Source organism: Lonchura striata, chromosome 6, assembly GCF_046129695.1.
Source record: "Lonchura striata isolate bLonStr1 chromosome 6, bLonStr1.mat, whole genome shotgun sequence".
In the NCBI taxonomy this organism is placed as follows: domain Eukaryota; kingdom Metazoa; phylum Chordata; class Aves; order Passeriformes; family Estrildidae; genus Lonchura; species Lonchura striata.
Genome location: NC_134608.1, coordinates 2,537,738 through 2,559,297, shown reverse-complemented (window position 1 = coordinate 2,559,297; position 21,560 = coordinate 2,537,738). Strand labels below are relative to the sequence as shown.

General features: G+C 59.1%; 1 protein-coding gene across 1 annotated transcript; it reads left to right on the top strand.

Annotated features, from left to right (window-relative positions):
• Positions 1–3,768: 3,768 nt before the first annotated feature.
• NID2 (nidogen 2) lies at positions 3,769–21,489 on the top strand. Its single transcript, XM_077783882.1, has 22 exons — positions 3,769–3,957; positions 4,703–5,011; positions 8,692–8,924; positions 9,164–9,537; positions 10,049–10,198; positions 10,276–10,521; positions 10,704–10,904; positions 11,033–11,251; positions 11,523–11,666; positions 12,704–12,832; positions 12,915–13,058; positions 13,141–13,260; positions 13,341–13,574; positions 14,272–14,508; positions 14,627–14,848; positions 14,971–15,140; positions 16,124–16,253; positions 17,810–17,981; positions 19,035–19,192; positions 19,742–19,865; positions 20,522–20,634; positions 20,718–21,489. The coding sequence occupies exons 1-22, from the start codon at positions 3,769–3,771 to the stop codon at positions 20,726–20,728; spliced, it is 4,029 nt and encodes a 1,342-aa protein (XP_077640008.1). The 3' UTR covers positions 20,729–21,489.
• Positions 21,490–21,560: the final 71 nt, after the last annotated feature.

Here is a 21,560-nt window from a genome sequence, read left to right as displayed (position 1 = left end):
AAGGAGGGCAGTGCCAACCCACAGAGACCCCCTTTGTCCTTGGCACAGCTCAGAGCTTTTCCTGCTGCTGGAAATTGGGGCTCTCTGATGGCTCCCAGGGCTGGGCTCAAACCCAGGGCTGTTCCCACCTTCCTGGGCCAGAGGGCAGCTGATGGAGCCTGGTTTATTCTGTCTGCTGCTGTCACGTTTGGCTGGTATTATCCAGCAGATTCCAGTTTTGGTGGATGGAGGAATTTTCTTTCTAATCATTTCATGGTCGGGCTCTGCTCCCAGGGAACAGGAACAGCCTCAAGCGGTGCCAGGGGAGGTTTGGGTTGGATATTGAGAACATTTCTTCACAAAAAAAGGTTTGTCCAGCCCTGGCACAGCTGCCCAGAGCAGTGGTGGATTCCCCATCCTGGAGGGATTTAAAAGCCACGTGGATGTGGCACTTGGGGACAGGGGTCAGGGCTGGGTGATCTTGGAGGGCTTTTCCAGCCTAAACCATTCCATGACTCTATAAGGGTGGCCCCTGAGACTTCTCTTTTTCTGAGGACATGAGGCCAAAGCCCTTTTTGGTGCTGCTCCAGGGAGCTCAGGGGTGCACAGCCTCTCCCTGTGAGCCTTCCCTGCAGGAACCCCAGGGATGTTCCAGGCTCGTGGCCCTTCCTGCCAAACCGCCCGGCTTTGAGCAGGGGGACAAATGCTCCAAGGGCTTTATTGCAGTGACCCGCTAACCCAGCTGGCAAAAGGACACTGCTGAGCCATCCCTGAATCCCTGCTCTTATCCCAGCCCTGCTTCCCTGCCAACATCCCAGAGCACCGAGCGGTCCCGGCGCATCCTGCGAGCCTTGGCCGCGTGTTGCGGCTCCCGGCGCCGCTGCCACGGCCGGGAATGTCGCTTCCTTCCCCGCCTGTCCCGGGAGAGGTGCGGGTTTCCTGCTGCTCCCCTCGCTTATCTCTGCCTCCTGCGGGGGCTCGGCAATTCCAGCGCTTGCCAGGCTCGGGGAGAGGCTGCCGGGATTTCCTGCCTCAGCAGCCTGGGAGCCAGGGATTCCTCTGCTTTTCCTGCTCCTCGCTGGGAGCCCAGGGCAAGGTGAGCCTTCAGCAGGACGGGGAGGTGCCGATCCCCCCTCCCCAGGGTGTGAGCAGTGCTTTGTCCTGGTTTTCCCAACAGGGAGTTGGGAGTGTCTGCTGGGTGGGGACAGATCCATCCTCAGCCCCATCCCGGCTCTTCCCCCGTTTCCATGCTGGCAGCACATCTGTTTCTGCCCAAAATGCCTCCCAGGAAATGGCTCTGGATTGTTTTTGTGCCCAAGCTGAGAGAAGGGATGGCCCCTGCAGCCAGAGGCTCTGCTGAGGCACATGGAAGTGATTACCGGGTCCCTGTGCCACCTCCCTTCCCAGCACAGGGTGTGGACGAGCACAGCCTGTCCCCGTCCCCATCCATATCCTGTCACCAGCCTCATCCTTTTCCCAATCCTATCTTCATTCTCATCCTCAGCCCCATCCCTATCCCTGTGCCCAATCCCATACACATCCCAAAACCCATTCCTATGCCCATCCACATCCCCAAGCTTGCCCTTTTCCTCACCTTCCCCTTCATCCCCTATTGCCCATCCTTATCCCCATCCCCATCCTTGTCTCCTCCTTATCCCTGTTCCTGTCCCCATCCCAACGTCCATCCCTGGCTCTGTCCCATTCCCATCTCCCCATCCACATCACGATCCCCATCCTTATCCTCATCCCATTTCTTGCCTCCATCCTCTTCCTCATCCCAATCCCTGCTCCCAGCCCCACTAAGGCTCCCAGCTTCTCCCAAAGCCACAGGGATGCCAGCAGGGCTCTGCTCCCAGTGCCAGGACAAGACTTCAACTCTTCCAGCTGCCAATTTTTTTTTTTTTGACTGACTGGTGCCAGTCTGGCTCAGGGAGTTGGGAAAATTCACTTTTTAGCATCCTAAAGACTGTAGGAAGCCTGGCAGCTCCTCCTTCCCTGTCCAGAAGATTCTTAGGGCCCGTGGTTTAGGTTTTCCAAAGATCTCATGGAGCAGCAAGGCTTCCCTCTCTTTCCCTCCCCCCTTCCCTGCCCCCTCTGCCCATTGCCACCCCCGAGGTGCCACCAAACGCCACCATTCCCCATGGGAGTGACATCCCAGCTGGGATCTCACCAGGCAGAGGAGCTGCTGGCTCCCTGCAGCTCCCAGTTTCCCTGGAGAGCCACGGAGGTGTTTGAGCTTCAAAGAAAAGCCACATTTTGGCACGGGAAGCTCCTCAAAGGCTGCGGATCGTGTCCAGCTGGCCTGGAACCCGCTCAAAGTTCCTAATGGTTTTCCATGGCCAGGCAAATTACTCCTCCCAGGGGCTGGAGCCAGCCAGCTGCCTGCAGCCAAGGGGCTTCTCCAGATGTGGCCCTGGCAGTGACACTCCAGACTTCCAAACCAGCTCAATCCCAGCAGCAGTGGGAGCTGCTTTCCAGGGTGAGCAGGATGCAGGGGACAGGGATCACAGGGACAAATCGCTGTCACTGCAACAGACAGGGTGGAGGGTGCCCAGCTGCTTCCCGTGTGAGGATTCCCGTCGGGAATGCCATGAATGTGTCCCTGATTTCTTTCTCTCGACAGCCTGCGGCGGTTTGACACTTCCCTCCTTGTTATCTGGCATTCCTCGGGCATGGCTGTGCCTGGGGACAGATGCAGTCTCCAGGCCAGGGAAGGGGAAAAAGCTCCAGGAAGCTGGAGCAGAGCTTTTGGCTGCTCCCAGGCCGGATTTCCAGGAGCACTCATGGAGCGCAGCTGTCGGGATTGGAGCTCTTCCTCCCCTCCACCAGTGCGGGTGCTCCCACCGCGACCCCCCGAGCAAAGGCCGGGAATTCTCGATCCATCGGGCACTGCAGGGCTGGAGAGGATGGAAAGACGGGGAATTCTCCATCCATCGGGCACTGCAGGGTTGGAGAGGATGGAAAGACAGGGAGTTCTCCTCCATCCATCGGGCACTGCAGGGCTGGAGAGGATGGAAAGACGGGGAATTCTCCATCCATCGGGCACTGCAGGGCTGGAGAGGATGGAAAGACGGGGAATTCTCCATCCATCGGGCACTGCAGGGCTGGAGAGGATGGAAAGACGGGGAATTCTCCTCCATCCATCGGGCACTGCAGGGCTGGAGATGATGGATGACGGGACAGAGAAAGGATAAACAGCGCTGACCCCGCGCCCGGCCCTGCGTGCGTGGGGGCCGCTCGCTGACCGCTGCCAGCTGAGCTGTGACAGATTTTGGCCGGGGGCTGCCGCGTCCTCCCCCCGCGGCTCCCCTGGGGATCAGGAGTCACGTTTCTTCCCGGCTCCAGGGAGCAGCATCCGAGGGGGCGAGCGGGGAGCGGCCGGAGCCTCCCGCGACCCCGGCCCCGACCCCGGCTGGAGGCGGGCCCGGCCCCGGGGGGGTCGCGGCGGGGCGGGGATGGGGCTGGGGGGCTCCGGGGCCGCGGGGCACCGAGAGGGGATCCCGCTCTCCTTGCCGGGATGTCCCCTCGGGACACGGCCGCCGTGGTCCCCCGCTCCCCCCGGGATGCCGGTACTGGGGGGGATGGGCGCCTCGACTCTGGACGGATTTTGGGTAAGATCTGATTGGCCCAGGAGGGGACGGCCGCTGCTTGGCCACACCCCTCGGGCTACTCCCCGTCCCGCCCCGCGGGGCCGGGGTCGCCCCGTCCGGTCCGTGCGGCTCCGCTCGGCTCCGCTGCTCCGCTCGGCTCCGCTCGGCACCGTCGGGAGCTCCCGTGGCCGCCGGCGGGATGCGGGCGCTGGCGGCGGTGCTGGCGGCGGTGCTGGCGCTGGGGGCAGCCCTGCCCCGCCCGGGGCTGCTCCCGCACGGCCCGGCCCGCGGCGATGCCCGGCTCCGGCCCGGAGACGACGAGAGCTCTCCGGGGCTGCTGCTCCGCCGCGCCCTCCGCCTCTACGGCCGCGCCGCCCGCCGCCTCTACGTGAGTCCCGCCTGGCCCCGCTCCCTGCTCCCTTCTCCTTTCCTGCCCTCCTTCCCCCCGGCCGCTCTTCCTCCCGACCCCGCTTCCTCCTCTCCATCATCTCCCTGTGTCCCTCCATCTTCGCTCCGTCCATCTCTCCACTCTCTGTCCCTCCCTCATTCCAGCCTTGTCTCTCTCCATCTTCCCGCTTTGCTTCTCTGCATCCTTCTGTCCCACCATGCCTCCTTCCCTCTGGCTTTTCACCCCTCCATCTTTCCATCCTTCCTCCCCTGACTGTACACCTCCTCCCTGCCCCTCCATGTGCACCTTCGCTGTCCCACCGCACGTGTTCCATCCATCCATCCATCCATCCATCCATCCATCCATCCATCCATCCATCCATCCATCCATCATCCATCCATCCATCATCCATCCATCCATCCATCCATCCATCCATCATCCATCCATCATTCCCCCCTTTCCCGCGGTCTCCTGCCCGGCGTCTCCGGCTGCGGAGGAACAAGAGCGCTTTCTCCTCCGCAGCTGTTCCCCCGCCAGCAGCGCCTGCAGCTGGGACGGCCCCGAGCCGCAGCTCCCTGGGGGCTGGAGGAGCCCGAGGTCTTTGTTTTCTGCCCGGGCCGGATGGGGCCACGCGGCCTCGGGGCTCTCAGCCCCACTGCACCGAGGAGGGGGGGACAGGGCAAGGGGACCAGCGGTGGTGGCACCTCCGCAGCTCCTGAGCACCCTGCACCGCCTCTCCCTGCAGGTGGGGACCAACGGGGTCATCTCCACCCAGGATTTCCCCAGGGAGACCCAGTACGTGGATGACGATTTCCCCACAGACTTCCCCGTCGTCGCCCCCTTCCTGGCCGACCTGGACACCTCCGGGGACAGAGGGAACATCTACTACCGGCAGGATGACTCTCGGGACGTGCTGGACCAGGCTGTGCGATACATCCGGGCCGGGTTTACCCGCTCTGCTGGCACCTTCGTGCCCACCAACGCCTTCATTGCCACCTGGGAGGAGGTGGGCGCCTACCAGGAGCTCTCCCAGGACACCGAGCCCTCCACGAAGGTGAGGCCGAAGGGCTGAGCTTGGATGCCCATCCTGCGTGTCACGGGACGATGAGTTTCTCTTGTGTGGTAGTCAAAACGCTGGATCTTTTCTTTCTGAGCAGCTGGATGGTGGCTCCATCCATCCACCCATCCTTGGGTGAGCACCAGGAGGAGCGTGGAGCTCTCCCCCTCTGATCAGAGCTGTGGCAGTGGTGGGGTTGTTGGCCAGAAGAGGTTTAGAGGTTGCCTTGGTGGCTGGAGATGCTTGAACAAGGACATGGAGTGACAGGACAAGGGAGAATAGCTTCACATTGCTTGGATCACAATGTTAGGAATGAATTCCTGGTTGTGTGGGTGGGGAGGCCCTGGCACGGGGTGCCCAGAGAAACCGAGGCTGCCCCTGGATCATTGGGAGTGTCCAAGGCCAGATTGGACACTGGGGCTTGGAGGAACCTGGCACAGTGGAAGGTGTCCCTGCCATGGCAGGGGGTGGGATGGGATTTAAGATCCCCGCAAACCCAAACCATTCCACAACTCTGACTCTTTTCAGACAAAGCTTTCCAGTGCTGGTAGCTCTGGCTTTGCAGGGCAGAGGGTGGTTGGGGGCAGCTGGTGGAGGCCCTGCTTTGGGTCCCCCATTGTGCTCCTGACCTTTACTGGTGGCTCGGGGCTGGTCCTTCCTGCTGCCCCTGTGCTGATTGTGCTGCTGGTGAGCAACTGGCTCTGGAATTTCCACCGTGGGCTGATGTTGTGCCTGGAAATCGAGCTCATAGGTGGTCTGCCAGCTCGGGGGGTGACCTGTGCTCTCCACCCACGGGGCTGATAAGGCTCCTGCGTGGGTGGACCTCCAGCGCTGCCTGTCGTGGGTCATGAGCTGTCACATCAGGCTGATGACGTGCTGAGGAGGTGACAGCGACGCTCCGCCAGCTGCAGGGCCTCCAAGGAGCTAAAAAGGATGAGCTGCACGAGGAAAACTCTGGTGATGGACACCCAGAGCTGGGTGATGGGTGATGGGCTCCCCCCCCAAAGCCCAGAAGCAGCCACCAGGTCCTCAAGGACCACCAGGAGCCGTCCCCCCACTCTGGGGCCCTTTGGTGGCACGGTGCCGAGGGGGAAGCCAAGCAAGGCAAGAAGCTGAGGTTTGGAAGGAGACAAGGCACATTTTTTCCTCTCATTTAGAAGTTGGGAAAACAGCTGAAGAGATGCCATCAGGGGCCTCACAGCGACCTCATGGCCATCGAAAACGCGGCCTCCTCTTCTTTTCTCTTCCCCGTCGTGGTTTTTTGCTCCTCTGAGAAGTTTGGATCAGGCTTTGAAATGAAACCGGTCTTGTTTGGAAACGAGGAGCTCCAGGGAAAGCTCCTGAAATGCAGCTTGTGCCTGTGCTTTGCTGAGCTCCCCTTTCGCCAAAACTGCTAAAAATCTCCCCAAACACCACCTTTTTTTTTTTTTTTTCCCCTAACCAAATGTGGTGTTTATGGAAACGCTGCCCCCCTGCTGCTCAGAGCCAGGACTGACTCCAAAGCCTTTCCCCCTGCCCTGGAAAGACATGGCTAATCCCTTTTGAGCCCCTAAAGTGGAAAAGTGGGTTGAGATGGGGAGCAGAGGATCCCCAGAGCCCCTCTTTGGGGGTCCTGCCTGGGTGGGAGGCCTGGCGGTGCCGTGTCCCCTCCAGCTCCCTGGGACATGCTCCTGGTCCCTGCAGTGACGTTTTCCCGAGCTGCAGAACGGGACAAGGCTGAATCTGCTGCTGTAGGAGCAAAACTTGCCCTTTTGGGCTGGAATTTGCCCTTTGCAGCTCTTTCCCGGGGACTTCCCCCCTCTCCTTCCCTTCATCCCACCGTGCCAGCGCATGGATGTCACCCAGCGTGTCCCCCCGGCCACCCACCCCAAGGCAGAAGGAGTCCTGCAGCTGCTGCTGTGCTTTGGCTGCGTGGGGGAGGAATCCAGCCCCGGGGGGAGGGGTGGGAGGGTCATTCCACCCCCCCTCCAGCTTTTTGGCCGCCTTTTCGGGGTCTCTGAATGCCCGAGTGTGTGACAGGCACAACAAGGCTCTTTATATCCCGCGGGGCTGCCAGGAAATCCAGTGATGCTCCCGGGGGCCCTGCACCCCAAAATCAGGGCTGGTGCTGTGGGGGTGGAGCGGGGGGAGCCCCCAGCCCTCCCTCCCGCTGCTCCGGGGGTGAAACTGGGAATTCAATTGCTTTTCCTTGGCTCTGCTTCCAGCACTGGGTGGGAAGGAAGGGCTGCAGCTCCCTGCCTGCAGCAGGAGGAGCAGGAGCAGTGTGGGGTGGGTTCCTCGGCGTTTTTTGGAGCGTGTGTGCTGTCGGGTGGCTCGTCCCGGGGTTGTGGCTGCGGTGCCGCTGCCTGGCACGGCCCCAAGGCTGGCAGGGCTGCCTGCCGCCTATAGCGGGATGTATGGGAAGCTGGGAGCACAGGAATGTTTTTTCCGGAGGAAACCGAGCTAAAATTGTTCTCAGGGATGAGCGGGAGTGAGGGGGGGAGGTGTGGGTTTTCCTCTGGCACTGATGGGATGGAGCAGGGGGGTGTCAGTGGGAGGACAGGAGTGAGGAGCTCCTAGTTCAGGGGTTACCTGGCCAGGGATGCTCTTGGGACACCCTTGCACTGAGGGAGTGGCCAGGCTGTGCCATGGGCTCCTAGGAGGATGCTGAGCATCTTCCCAGGATGTGGCACTCGGGGTTTGGCTGGGCATGAGCGGCTCCAACTCCTGCTCTTCCCCAGGAGATCTGTGCAGGCTGATCATGGAATGGTTTGGGTGAGAAGGGACCTTAAAGCCCATCCAGTCCCACCCCTGCCATGGGCAGGGACACCTTCCACCGTCCCAGGCTGCTCCCAGCCCTGTCCAGCCTGGCCTTGGACACTTCCAGGGATCCAGGGGCAGCCACAGCTGCTCTGGGCACCCTGTGCCAGGTCCTCCCCACCTCCCGGCCAAGAATTTTTTCCCAGTATCTCCATCGCCATCCCCTGGCAGTGGGAGCCATTCCCTGTGTCCTGTCCCTCCATCCCTTGTCCCCAGCCCCTCTCCAGCTCTCCTGGAGCCCCTTCAGACCCTGCCAGGGGCTCTGAGCTCTCCCTGGAGCTTCTCCTCTCCAGGTGAGCACCCCCAGCTCTCCCATCTGTCTCCATGGAGCTGCTCTCTGTTGGAGGGCCCTTTTGGGGTGGTTGCATGCCCTGTGGTGTGTGTGGGGCTGCCTCTCACACCCCTGCTCCCCTTCCTTCACTCCTCTGCTGTGCTCCTGCCCCTATGTGCCATCCATCCATCCATCCATCCATCCATCCATCATCCATCCATCCATCCATCCATCCATCCATCCATCCATCCATCATCCATCCATCCATCCATCCATCCATCCATCCATCCATCCATCCATCATCCATCCATCCATCCATCCATCCATCCATCCATCCATCCAGCATCCATCTATCCATCCATCCATCCATCCATCCATCCATCCATCATCCATCATCCATCCATCCATCATCCATCCATCCATCCATCCATCCATCCAGCATCCATCCATCATCCATCCATCCATCCATCCATCCATCCATCCATCCATCCATCATCCATCCATCATCCATCCATCCATCCATCCATCCATCCATCCATCATCCATCCATCATCCATCCATCCATCCATCCATCCATCCATCCATCCATCCGCTCTCCCTTTGGCAGCTCAACACCTTCCAGGCAGTCATAGCCTACAACGATGAGGACACCTACACCATCTTCCTCTACCCTGACGGTGGCCTCCAGTTCCTGGGGACGCGACCCAAGGAGTCCTACAACGTCCAGCTGGAGCTGCCAGCCCGGGTGGGCTTCAGCTGGGGGGACAGCGATGACCCGAAGAGGGACGGGCTCTTCCACAGCCTGGCCAGCAGCGAGCAGGCTCTGAGGAACCTGGAGAGGTGACCGGAACCTGGGGGGCTGTGGGTGTGGGCAGGGGGAGCAGGGTCACCTTCTCCCAGCCTTGGAGCCTTTTAGAGCCTGGAAAAATTTGGGGAGTGACCTTGGGGTGCTGGGCTGCAACAGGGGCGCAGCCCCACATGCACAGGAGGTGTACTGGGGTCCTGGAGGGGTGGTGCCGTCTTTTGGGGTGGCTTTTCCAGCATGGCTGTGATGATGTTCATGTGTGCTGTGTCCTCAGGGAGAGCAACACGGGAATCCCTGGCGTGTGGGTTTTCCACGTGGGCAGCACGGAGCACGTGGAGCCGGGGGGTGGCGAGGGAGCTGCTCCTGCTGTGCCTCAGAGCCCCGCTGAGCACCCCAACCCTGGCACCGCCGGCCACCCCCACCCTCTCTCCAGCCACCCATCCATGGCCCAGCGTCCCAGCCACGGATCCCACAGCCCGGTGCTCCTGGGCTTTGTCCCCGGGAGGAGGGACGCGCAGGAGCGGAGCCGCTGGCTGCAGCCCAGAGGGGACGGTGGCACCGGGCAGAGCTTCTCTGCCAACCCCTCCTCCTACAGCTCGGGCCAGCACGGCGTGGGCGTGGAGGAGGACGTGCATTTCAACCCCGATGGTGAGCGGCCGCTGTGGTGGCCCAGTGGGGACAATGACCCAGTGGGGACAGTGACCCAGTGGGGGTGGCTCCCTAACAAAGGCTGGAAGTTCACCACGTCCCAAGTTGCCCCTGCAGCTCCTCCTCTCGGCTCCATGGAGCAGGGGTTGGGGTGGGAAGCTCAGGGGACAGGTCCCCAAATTGGTTTTGCCACCCTCCCCACCACCGAGCCAGCTGTGGAGTCGCCGTGCCACGTGCCCGGGGAGAGCAGAGCCCCGTCCCCAGCCAACTGTCTCCCAAAAATACCGTCAGGAATTTGATCTCGTGCCCTCTGTCAGATCTGCCTGAAATCAGGCAACAGGTTCCAAGGCCTCCACCACCCCTCTGCATCCCGGGTGACTCTCTTGGGAGCCGCCACTGCCAGCTGGCTCGTTTCCAGGCGGTGCTTTTGGGGCCGAGAAGGCAAAGCACCCCACCCCCTGTGAAGGGTGGCTTTGTCATGGTGTCCCCAAGCGTTTCCCTTTGTGCCCAGTGTTCACCTACAGCGCGGCCAGCAAGGAGACGTGTGCCCAGCACCACGGGCGCTGCTCCCCTCACGCCTTCTGCACCGACTACGCCACCGGCTTCTGCTGCCACTGCCGGGCCACCTTCTACGGGAACGGGCGGCAGTGCCTGCCCGAAGGTACGCGGGGCGGGCGGCGGGGACGGGCAGCCCGTGCCGGGGTGGCCGCTGCCAGGGGTGCCCATCTCCCCACCCAGGGGCCGTGCATCGCCTCAACGGGAAGGTGAGCGGGAGCCTGAGGGTGGGACGGGCGTCCGTCGGCTTCCAGGACGTGGATCTGCACGCCTACATCGTGGGCAGCGACGGCAGAGCCTACACGGCCATCAGTGGGGTGCCCCAGCCCGCTGCCCGCGCCCTGCTGCCCCTGCTGCCCGTCGGGGGGCTCTTCGCGTGGCTCTTCGCCCTGGAGGAGCCTGGCTCTGAGAACGGCTTCAGCATCACCGGTGAGCTGAGCGGGGATTTGGGAGGTGCCATCGCTGCCAGGGGTGTGGGTGATCAGGGTTCAGGGCAGGGGTTTCTCCAATCGCTGTCTCAGCTGGTGCTCACCTCTCGCTGTGATCCCCCCACGGGAAGGACACTTTGGGGTTGTCCCTACAAATGGTGACCATTCCCTTCTCCTGCCCAGGTGCTGAATTCACCCAGAGCCTGGAGGTGACGTTTTACCCCGGTGGGGAGACGGTCCAGGTCACTCAGACAGCCGAGGGCCTGGGGCCGGACAATTATTTAAACCTCAGGACACACATCCAGGGTGAGGTGCCGTTCCTGCCAGAGAACGTCACCGTACACATCACTCCCTACGAGGAACTCTACTCCTACTCCAGCTCGGGTAAGACCTGTGCTCACCTACCTTCAGTTCCTCACACACCACCCCTGAGTGCCCGAGAACATGCCAGCCACATGGATGCTGACACCGTTTCTCCCACATCCCACGGCGTTCTCCGTGCCACCCGGCAGCCGTGACATCCTCGGGCCAGCGGGAATACGTGGTGGCCGCGGGCACCGCCAACCAGACCGTGTCCTACCGCCTGCGCCAGAACATCACCTTCTCGGGGTGCCCGCACTCGCGGCCGCCGGCGCGGCAGCGGCTCTCGGTGGCGCGCGCCTTCGCCCTGTTCGACGGCCACGAGCACGTCCTGCGCTACGCCCTGGCCGCCCGCGTCGGCCCGGCACGAGGTGAGCGCCGGCACCCAAAGCCAATCCGTGTGCCAGTCCGGGGTGCTGCCGTCTCCCAAAGCTGCGGTGTGCTGGCTTTGCCCAAAATCAGCCACAAAGGAGGGGTTGTGCCAGCAGTTTGAGCTGCAGCGTTGCTGGCGCGGTGGCACGGCCCCGGTTGCCTGTGCGGGACAGCGGTGCTGCGGCGCAGCGGTGGTGCCTGCAGCGGGGATGGTCGCGCCTTGCGACTCCCAGATGTTTTATTCTCCCCAACATCCCTGTGTGCCCGCAGGCGATGCCGAGAATCCCGGGGTGAGCCCGTGCCAGGATGGCTCCCACGCGTGCCAGGCACCGGCGCGCTGCCAGCCCGGCGTGGGCACGGAGTACACGTGCGAGTGTGCCACCGGCTACCGCCCAGATGGACGCGGCTGCCGAGGTCAGCGGGGTTGGGGGGAGCTGCTGCATCTGTGCCCCATCAGGCACCAAAATGGTCACGGGTATTTGGGATGTCACAGCATGCACAGAGCTTCTCCAAGCACAGGGATGTCATGGGGGAAACTGAGGCAGGGTGCTGGAGGTCCTTGTGGAAGCGCTCCAGGAGCAGACAAAAAGGAGAGACAGGAAAAAAGAGCAAAACCAATGGAAACATAATTCCTGCGTTTCATAAATCCAGCCAGCTTTGTTGTTGCTTTCCTATCACTCCAAACTCAGCGTTGCAAATTTATTTTCCAATTTTAGAGCCCTTTCCACAAGAAGCTGCCCAGTGCCAGTGAGCTGCACTGCGCAGTGATGCTGCCAAGGAATTCAAGGATCCTGCCTTTCAATAAAGAGCAGGGTTTCCTTCTCCTAAAATCCCAGGTTAAGTGACCCATCTGATCACTTAATTTAAGGAGAAGGAAACCAAGTTTTAAACCACAAAGAATTGAGAATATTGGTGTGCCTTGAACAAACGCTTCTTTGTCAAAACTATACACCCAAAGCGATCTTGGTTTTTTTTTTTCCCTTCTGTTTTGAGCTGATTAGAAAGTTAATTCCATACTTCATTAAGTTCAGTGACAGACATGGGATGGGCAGCGTGGGGCAGGATATTCCCTGTCAGACCATGAGCAGCCAGACCCTGAAAATGGGGGTGTCCCACCACCATCGGGGTGCCCGGTGTCACTATAGGACACGTAAAAACAGGACGTGAGCTGCTGCTATTGCAAAGGTGAAAAAAAGGAAGTTTATTTTCTGACTCCAGCATTTATACTTTTCCAAAGGTGACAGTGGATTGGAGGGTGAATGTGCCACCTCTCCAACGACACTGGACAAACTATTAGTACATCAAATTTCTCTGCCTCCGTGAAGGAATGCAAAACAATAGGTTGTTTACAGAAAGTTGTGTGAGAAAGTTCTCTACAAGAACGCAAACTCAGAAGGCTTTAGAAAATCTTAAGAATCAGGGCAACACCCGGTGTCTCCTCCTTTCCCCAGATGTGGACGAGTGTGCCGAGGGCCTGAGCCAGTGCGGGCCCTTCTCCGAGTGCCGGAACGTGCCGGGCAGTTACCGCTGCGAGTGCCGCGGCGGGTACGGGCCGGCGGCGGACGGGCAGGCGTGTGTGCGTAAGTGCTGACCCCAGCTGGGGTGCCCCCCACTCCCGTGCCCCGTGGACGTGCCCTGAGCACCCCTGCCCTGTCCCCACAGCGCTGGCCCCGGCGGGTGACCCCTGCGAGGACGGGCGGCACCCCTGCGCTCCGGGGGACCGGGCGCGGTGCCTGTCCCGCGGTGACGGCCGCGCCACCTGCGAGTGCCTCCCCGGCTACACCGGCGATGGCATCCACTGCTCTGGTAAGGTGGGCACGGGAGGCACCCCACGCCGCAGCTGTCGGGGTGTCCCTGTCCCCGCTGATCCCATCTTCGCCCTGCGCAGACGCGGACGAGTGCGCCGAGAGCCCGTGTCACCCAGCCGCCGTCTGCTACAACACCCCGGGCTCCTTCTCCTGCCGCTGCCGGCCCGGCTACGCGGGCGACGGCTTCCAGTGCACGTACGGTGAGGTGCCCGCTCAGCCCCGCGCCCTCTGCGCTGGCACAGCTTCCCCAGCCTCACTCTCCTCTTTCCCGGCTTTCCAGCGGCGGAAGGGAACCCGCAGCGCCTCACGCCCTGCCAGCACGAGCGGATGTACCCGCGGGAGGTGCCACCCCTGGGCGACGGCCACGCGCCCCAGTGCGACGAGCAGGGCCGCTACCGGCCCCTGCAGTGCCACGCCAGCTCCGGGCACTGCTGGTGCGTGGACGCCGCCGGGCAGGAGATCGCCGGCACCCGCACGGCGCCGGGCACCACCCCGCCACGCTGCGGGAGCCCAGGTCAGTGACACCTCCCGGGGGTGAGGGGAGCAGGGTTGGCTCCTTGGGCGTCTGGCTGGTGTCCCAATGGCTTCCCACTTGGGCCCAGCTGCCAGCAACGTGGGGACGGTGGGGCCGCAGTGAGTGGAGGGGACCCATAAACTAAACAGCCATAAATGAACACTTGAGAAGTTCACCTCAGCACGAGGAAGAATTTCCTAATGCTGAGGGCGGCAGAGCCCTGGAAGAGCTGCCCAAGGAGAGTGTGGAGTCTCCCTCTCTGGAGATATTCCAAACCCACCTGGACACATTCCTGTGTCACCTCCTCCAGGTGACCCTGCCTTGGCAGGGAGGTTGGACTGGGGGATCTCCAGAGGTCCCTTCCAACCCTAAGGATTCTGTGACTGTGAGCCTCTGCCCAAGCACCCTCCTGGGGCTTCACTGAGGGCAGGGTGCTGTCAAGTGGCATCGAGGGGCTCCTGGGTATTTAGGGTGCCCTGGCCCATTGGGTTACAGTGGCTGTGGCCATTGGGCCACCTCCTGTGTCAACTTACGACGGAGGGAACAGCTGTTGGGTGTGAAGGGGGCTGGAGCGGGGCAGGCCTGGCCCCTGCTCCAGACAAAGTGGTGCTGGAAGATGGGAGAAGTGGTGCCAAGTGGCTCCAGGGGAGCCGATGGCACCCCCTGAGTCCGGGGTGGGGACGTTTGCCGCCGGCAGAGTCCATCCAGCAGCTGACGCCCTGCGAGCACGCGCGGATGTACCCGCGGGAGGTGCCACCAGGGCCGTCACCCGTGGGCGACGGCCACGCGCCCCAGTGCGACGAGCAGGGCCGCTACCGGCCCCTGCAGTGCCACGCCAGCTCCGGGCACTGCTGGTGCGTGGACGCCGCCGGGCAGGAGATCGCCGGCACCCGCACGGCGCCGGGCACCACCCCGCCACGCTGCGGGAGCCCAGGTCAGTGCCCGGGGCAGCATCAGCGTGGGGGCACGGCCAGCAGGGAGAGGGGGACACAGGGCTCTGCAAAGCCCTGAGTCCCCCGGATAGGGTGGTGACTGTCACCCTCCCCTGCCAGAGCCCACGGAGCGGCCCCCCAGCATGTGCGAGCGCTGGCGGCAGAGTTTGCTGGAGCACTACGGCGGCAGCCCCCGCGGGGACCAGTACGTGCCCCAGTGTGACCCCAGCGGGGACTTCACCCCGCTGCAGTGCCACGGGGACAGCGGCTACTGCTGGTGCGTGGAGCAGAGCGGCAGGGAGATCCCGGGGACGCGCTCCGAGCCCGGCACCACCCCGCCCTGTAAGAGCCCGGCGCCCCAAAGCCACCCTGGCCACCGACGGCGCGGGCGCCGCGCCCCGCTGCGGGCGTGGAGCCGAGGGGACCACGCCAGCTGAGCATCCCTGTCCCCTCCGACACGCCAGGTCTGCCCAGTGTCACCCCGCCCAGCGTCCGGCCCGAGCCCCGGCCCGACGTGTCCCCGCCGGCCGCGGGGACGTTCCTGCTCTACGCCCAGGGCCAGCAGATCGGCTACCTGCCGCTGAACGGCACCCGGCTGCACAAGGAGGCGGCCAAGACCCTGCTCTCCCTGCATGTACGGTATCCTTGGGGTGGGGATGGGGTGCAGGAGCACCCAGGGAGTTTGGGACAGGCTGGTGCTGCCCCTCGGCGTTTTCAGCTCTCTCTGAAGCACTTGTCGGGGTTTCAGGGGGACGTTGGCTGTGCTGGCTGCCTTGGTGGCGCTTTGGGGAAGTGATGATGGCTTCCCAATGACAAAGGGCAGAGTTAGATGGGATATTGGGATGAAATTATTGACTGGGGCGTGGGGAGGTCCTGGCACAGGGTGACCAGAGAAGCTGTGGCTGCCCCTGGATCCCTGGAAGTGTCCGAGACCTGGCTGGAGCAGCCTGGGATGGTGGAAAGTGTCCCTGCCCATAGAAGGGGTGGAGATGAATGATCTTTAAGGTCCTTTCCAACCCAAACCAGTCTGGGATTTTATGGATTCTATCTTTTCCTCCCTCCAGCCATCCCCAGCAGAGAGACAGGTCTCAGACCTGGGACTGCTCATGAAGGGAAGGAGTTCAGGTGCTCCCAGAGCTCTCCAGGGTTGCTCTCAGCCCAGACTTCCAGCTGCAGGGCTGGCCTTTTTTCCTTCCCTGGACTCCCCTTGGAGCGTGGCCACGTGCCTCTCCAGCCAGGCCAGAGCAAGGCAGAGGAACGCAGGAATCTGGGCCAGGACCCCGGGGAAGTGAAGGACCTTGCCAAGTATTCCCTCTCCCCATCCTGAAGGTCATTCCCCGGGCTGGCTTTGCTCTTGGAGCCCCCTGTCCTTCAGGCAAAGGCTTCAAATCCATCTGGATGTGGGCTGAGCCTGCACCAGCTGGCCTAAAATCCTCTGCTGAGGGGCTCAGCCTGGGGGGCGCAGTGGGAACAGAGCAGGGTTTTGCTGGGGAAATGGGGTCTGAGTGTCATTCCCCCCTTGCAGCGTGTCCCAGGCAGTGCTGGCTGATGGGTTGAGGTTTCTCCCTGAGCCTCCTGGCAGGATCTCAGCCCATGTCCCTGTCCTGACCTTGGCAGGGCTCCATCGTGGTGGGGATCGACTACGACTGCCGGGAGAGGATGATCTACTGGACCGACGTGGCCGGGCGGAGCATCAGCCGGGCGGGGCTGGAGCCAGGCTCTGAGCCAGAGACCCTCATCAGCTCAGGTGGGCCCCCATCCCCAGTGTCACCTCCCCAGAGACCCTCATCAGCTCAGGTGGGCCCCCATCCCCAGTGTCACCTCCCCAGTGTCCCATCATCAGCTCAGGTGGGCCCCCGTCCCCAGTGTCACCTCCCCAGAGACCCTCATCAGCTCAGGTGTGCCCCCATCCCCAGTGTCACCTCCCCAGAGACCCTCATCAGCTCAGGTGGGCCCCCATCCCCAGTGTCACCTCCCCAGAGACCCTCATCAGCTCAGGTGTGCCCCCGTCCCCAGTGTCACCTCCCCAGAGACCCTCATCAGCTCAGGTGTGCCCCCGTCCCCAGTGTCACCTCTCCAGTGTCCCATCATCAGCTCAGGTGTGCCCCCGTCCCCAGTGTCACCTCCCCAGTGTCCCATCATCAGCTCAGGTGTGCTCCTGTCCCCAGTGTCCCATCATCAGCTCAGGTGTGTTCCTGTCCCCAGTGTCACCTCTCCAGTGTCCCATCATCAGCTCAGGTGTGTTCCTGTCCCCAGTGTCACCTCCCCAGTGTCCCATCATCAGCTCAGGTGTGCTCCTGTCCCCAGTGTCCCATCATCAGCTCAGGTGTGTTCCTGTCCCCAGTGTCACCTCTCCAGTGTCCCATCATCAGCTGAGGTGTGCCCCGTCCCCAGTGTCACCTCCCCAAAGCCCCATCTGCTCTTCCCATCACATCTCCGGGCTGAAATAATTAATCTTTTTTAATTACCTTTACTAATTTCTATATGCACATCATTTCACAATAGATCATGCATATTCATTTTGTTGATTTTGCATTACACTTACAGCTAGCTACACTTATACTCAGCTTTTGTCAGAAAGTACAGAAAGAACTCTTGGGTCACTCTATCCTGTCTGCTTCAAGGTTCAAAGAGTCTTTCTTATCTCTTATCTTTCTAGTGTAGAAATTTGCATTTTTTTCTCTCTAGCTAAGGCAGTTTTGCTAGTGCTGCAGTTACCAGACTAAACAGTGTATTTCACTTATGTTAGCAAGCTCAAAGTAGCACATTTCACCTAAATCCAAACAGATTTCTACATTATTAAATTTTCACTATTTCTCAGGGTTCCTCCCATGGATGCCTACATAGCAACCAAGGCCAGACAAAATTAAGAGAATAAAAAGTGGTTATATTTATGGAAGAGCCTTCAGGTACATTTTGAAGGGGCTACACCCAAAAATTGACAGTTGTCACACATTTGTAAGTTTGGTCCATTTGCATATTGGGGGTTAATGTTGTAATTACAGCTTCAGGTAATGAAGTAATTTACCCCAAGTTTGCTCCCTCCCCAACTCACTTTTGTTCAAATCTCTGGAGACCTGAGGCAGTGAGGTGTCCTTGATTGCCAGGCCTGGAGAGGAATTGCTGTGTCTGCCCAAAATGGGGAAGCAGCAGCTCAGAGTCGCACACTAAAGAATTACAAAATTACGAATACATGGAAAATAGAAAAATTTAAGGCATCGCCACCTTCACCTTCGGGCCGGGGACGCCTGAGGGATCTCAGAGCAGCGTTTCCCCAGCATGAGCGTGGCCGTGTCCCGGCAGGGTTGATCAGCCCCGAGGGTCTGGCCGTGGACCACCTGCGCCGGGCCATGTTCTGGACGGACAGCGGGCTGGACAGGATCGAGCGGGCCCGGCTGGACGGCTCCGAGCGCCGCGTGCTCTTCCACAGCGAGCTCGTCAACCCCCGCGCCATCGCCGTCGACCCCGTCCGAGGGTGAGCACCAAAACCCCGCCGGGATTTCGGGTTTGGGCTTTGGCAGGTGCAGAACTCAGCCCCGTCCTCTAGGAGGGATTGGCTCTGCTCCCCAGTCCCTCTTGTCGCAATCTGTGCTATTGATGATTCTGAGATTGTAAAAGTCTCTGTCTCTCAGCCCTGCTGCCAAAGCAGAAGCCATAATTGGTCTGTGCTGGTTTCCAGGTTGTTTATTCTGTTTATCTCTCACATGTTCTGCTGCCCTGCCCAGCTCTGTCCTGCAGGGCAGCGTGTGGGGCTCTGCCCTCAGTGGGATGTGACAAACATTAAATACCAGAAACTCCCTGGGCTGCATTTACAAGAACGTGCCAATATCTGTCACCTACGTTGGACAGTGTGTCCCCAGCCTGAACCAACAGAAAAATGCCAACACCACAGTGACACATGGAGGGCATGAAGAAGGAGAAAAAGGACAAGGCACACCCAATTTCCTCCACCTTGTCCCCTTTGGACCCCTCATCTAGAATCCTAAAATTTTACTTTTGCACCCGTGCCACACTTAATTATTCCTTATATCAAACCCTCAGAGCTGGTAATTGATCCTGTAAGATTGAAAACTCTTTTCCATGGACAGAGATCACAGCCAGTGTCTCTGGGGGCTCTGTCCAGGGGGTTCCTGACCCCTGCCAGGGTCCCAGACCTGCCAGAGCAGCCAGAGGGAAGCCCTGGACTCCCACACCTCTTTTTATTGAATAATTGAGATTTGGCTCAAAGTGCTGTTCCAGTATCAGGATGTAGATTATTTTGAAAAGCTGTGCCTCCAGGGTGCTGTTGGGATACAAAATGTTCTGCTCCTCAGACTCGCCCTTGTTGAGGAGCTGCTGCCTGCAGGAGTTTGGGCCATAAACATCTCTAATATTGTTCTGCTTTGCTCCGAGAGGTTTTTTTGCTAATCAAATAAAGATGCTTCAGGCACTGATAAGGGAAAAACCAGGCCCTGCTCCTGGCAAGAAGCAGGATCATCTCCCACCACTCCTTACTGTTGTGTGTCCTGTTTGTGCATTATTTCCCAAGCAACCTTTACTGGACGGACTGGAATCGTGAAGCTCCCAAAATCGAAACTTCCACTGTCAATGGAGACAACAGGAGGGTTCTGGTGCACTCAGACATTGGTTTGCCCAATGGCCTGACTTTTGACCCCTTCTCCAAGCTGCTGTGCTGGGCAGATGCAGGTAATGTCCCCAAGGATGGGTCAGAGCAGGTCACACTGAGGGAAAATCCTGGATGTCTTCAGCCCAGTGCTACCTCTGGGCTCCAGTGTTGCACCAGCCGAGGTTTAGATTGGATTTTAGGAAATATTTCTTCATGGAAAATGTTGTTGCTCAGGGCAGTGCTGGAGTCCTTGTCCCTGGAGGGATTTAAAAGCCATGTGGATGTGGCATGTGGGGACATGGAGTGGCCTTGGCAGTGCTGGGAATGGCTGGGCTTGGGCTCGGGGAGTTTTCCCAACCATGAATTTTACAATCCTACATTTTTAGGCTGAAAAGCTGTTTCAAAATGTAATAAATCAGGAAAATGTTCTTCCCCCAGAGGTGCTGGCACTGCCCAGGCTCCCCAGGGAATGGGCACAGCCCTGAAGCTGTCAGAGCTCCAGGAGCTCCCTGGGGTGCTCAGGGTGGGATTGTTGGGGTGTCCCGTGATCCTTGTGAGTCTGAAATACAGGGAACATCTTTGGTGTGGCATTTCCAGTGGGATATGGGGAATATTTTGTGTCGGAACAGGCACCAAGCACCTGGAATGCACATTCCCAGACGGCAGCGGCCGGCGCGTCATCCAGAGCAACCTCAACTACCCCTTCAGCATCGTCAGCTACGCCAACCACTTCTACCACACGGACTGGAGACGGTGAGCAGGGAGAAAAAAACCAACCCCTGCATGCCTGGGAATGCTCAGCTCCCTTCCCCGAGAGGAATCCCAGCCTGCTCCCAAATCCTGGAGCCTCCCCAGAGCTCTCCTGGGTCTCTGAGCGCGGCTTCAGCAGCGGCCGCTTGTAAATCTCAGCACGGAGTTGTTTAGACACAAGCCCGGCTCCCTGGGAGGGATAGAAACAGTGGTTTGGGTTTTTTTAAATTTTTTTTAAATTTAAACTTGGCTCAAGCCTCTGGATGTAGATGAGGCCCAAGGAAAGATCCTGTCCTCAGGCATTCCCTTTGCCCGAGCATCAGGAACTCGCGTCTCGTCCCGCTCCAGCTGGAAGCTCTCACAGCTCCCATCCAGGCTGAGGTTACAGCAAACACTTCAGGGCTTGCCACGCTCGGAGGAGACTCTCAGGGAGATCATCTCTCCTTTGCTGTGGCTGCATCAGCACAGAGAAATGCACTGGCTGAGCTGGAGGAGGATTTGACATGGAACATTTCTTTCCACTTGTCCTGCAGGTGTTCAGACCAAGCTTGTTGTTATACACACATAAGTAGGGGGGAAAAAACCCAGTTTTGTAGGTGAATAAAACCCAGTTTTGTAGGTGAATAAAACACTTTTTCCTTTTTTTTTTTTTTCACCAGGGATGGGGTGATAGCTGTAAATAAAGAAACTGGCTCCTTCACTGATGAGTATCTTCCAGAGCAGCGATCCCACCTCTATGGAATCACAGCAGTTTATCCCTACTGCCCTGGAGGTAAAGTAAAAACCCACCCAAACCCCATCACCCTGCTGGGTGCCTGACACGCTAAAAAAAAAACCCTCAATTTCTCCCCACAGCCAGGAAATAGCAACTCCATTTTTGAGGAAACAAGGATCTTTGCACCCAGAGGAATTTCAGACCCAGAGAACTGTCACTGCATACAAGGGGGGAGAAGTCCCTCACCAAGGCCAATGACGTGCCCTGCTTTCCTGCAAAAGATTTTCAAGTATTTTTTATAGTTATACCTCAAGACTTTACTACTGTATTTTTTTACCAAGTGGAAAATGTTGAGATATCACAAAAAAAAAAAAAAAAAAAGGTCCTGGGAAGCTCAAGCCATGACTCAAACTCTTAAATGCAAGATTTAAAATGTAGCTTTTTTTTTTTTACTCCAATGTTTTATTTTATTGGAAGAAGAAGAATGGATTCATTTTTCATAGTTTTGACAATCTGACCAAGAGGTCTTTTTATCCAAAAAGAAGAATTAAGTGCCTATGGGAAGCTGTGGATGCAGTAAATTGCTGGGTCTAAATAACAAACAGCCCTGAAGACAGAGACTGTGTGTGCTCCAAAATCCTGCAGAACAGGGATGGGATGTGGCACAGGCATTGAAGATTTTCCAGAGGATGATTCCGTGTTTTCACCACTGCCTCCATGCATGTCTTTTAGTATTTATATTAGAAGAATATGCTAGAATTGATCTGTTCATGCTTGTTGGGTCTTCCAAGTGCCTTCCTAGACCTACCCAGTGTAGACCAATACATGTTCAGAAATACCAGTTACGTTGTAATGCTTCACTTTTTCTAGGTTACTTCAATAATTGAATAAAAAAAGGTTGGTTTAAGTTTCCCTCTGGATTCGGTTTTTCACTATTTCAGTTCTAGGGGAATATTTCAGTGTGGGGAAGTAGCGAGCAAGCT

Excerpts from the sequence above, each read along its gene's own strand:
- NID2 (XM_077783882.1), top strand. The coding sequence starts at position 3,769 with ATGCGGGCGCTGGCGGCGGTGCTGGCGGCGGTGCTGGCGCTGGGGGCA. Across the intron at positions 12,833-12,914 it reads GGACGGGCAGGCGTGTGTGC|CGCTGGCCCCGGCGGGTGAC; the intron begins GTAAGTGCTGAC and ends CTGTCCCCACAG. Across the intron at positions 17,982-19,034 it reads GCCGTCGACCCCGTCCGAGG|CAACCTTTACTGGACGGACT; the intron begins GTGAGCACCAAA and ends TTATTTCCCAAG.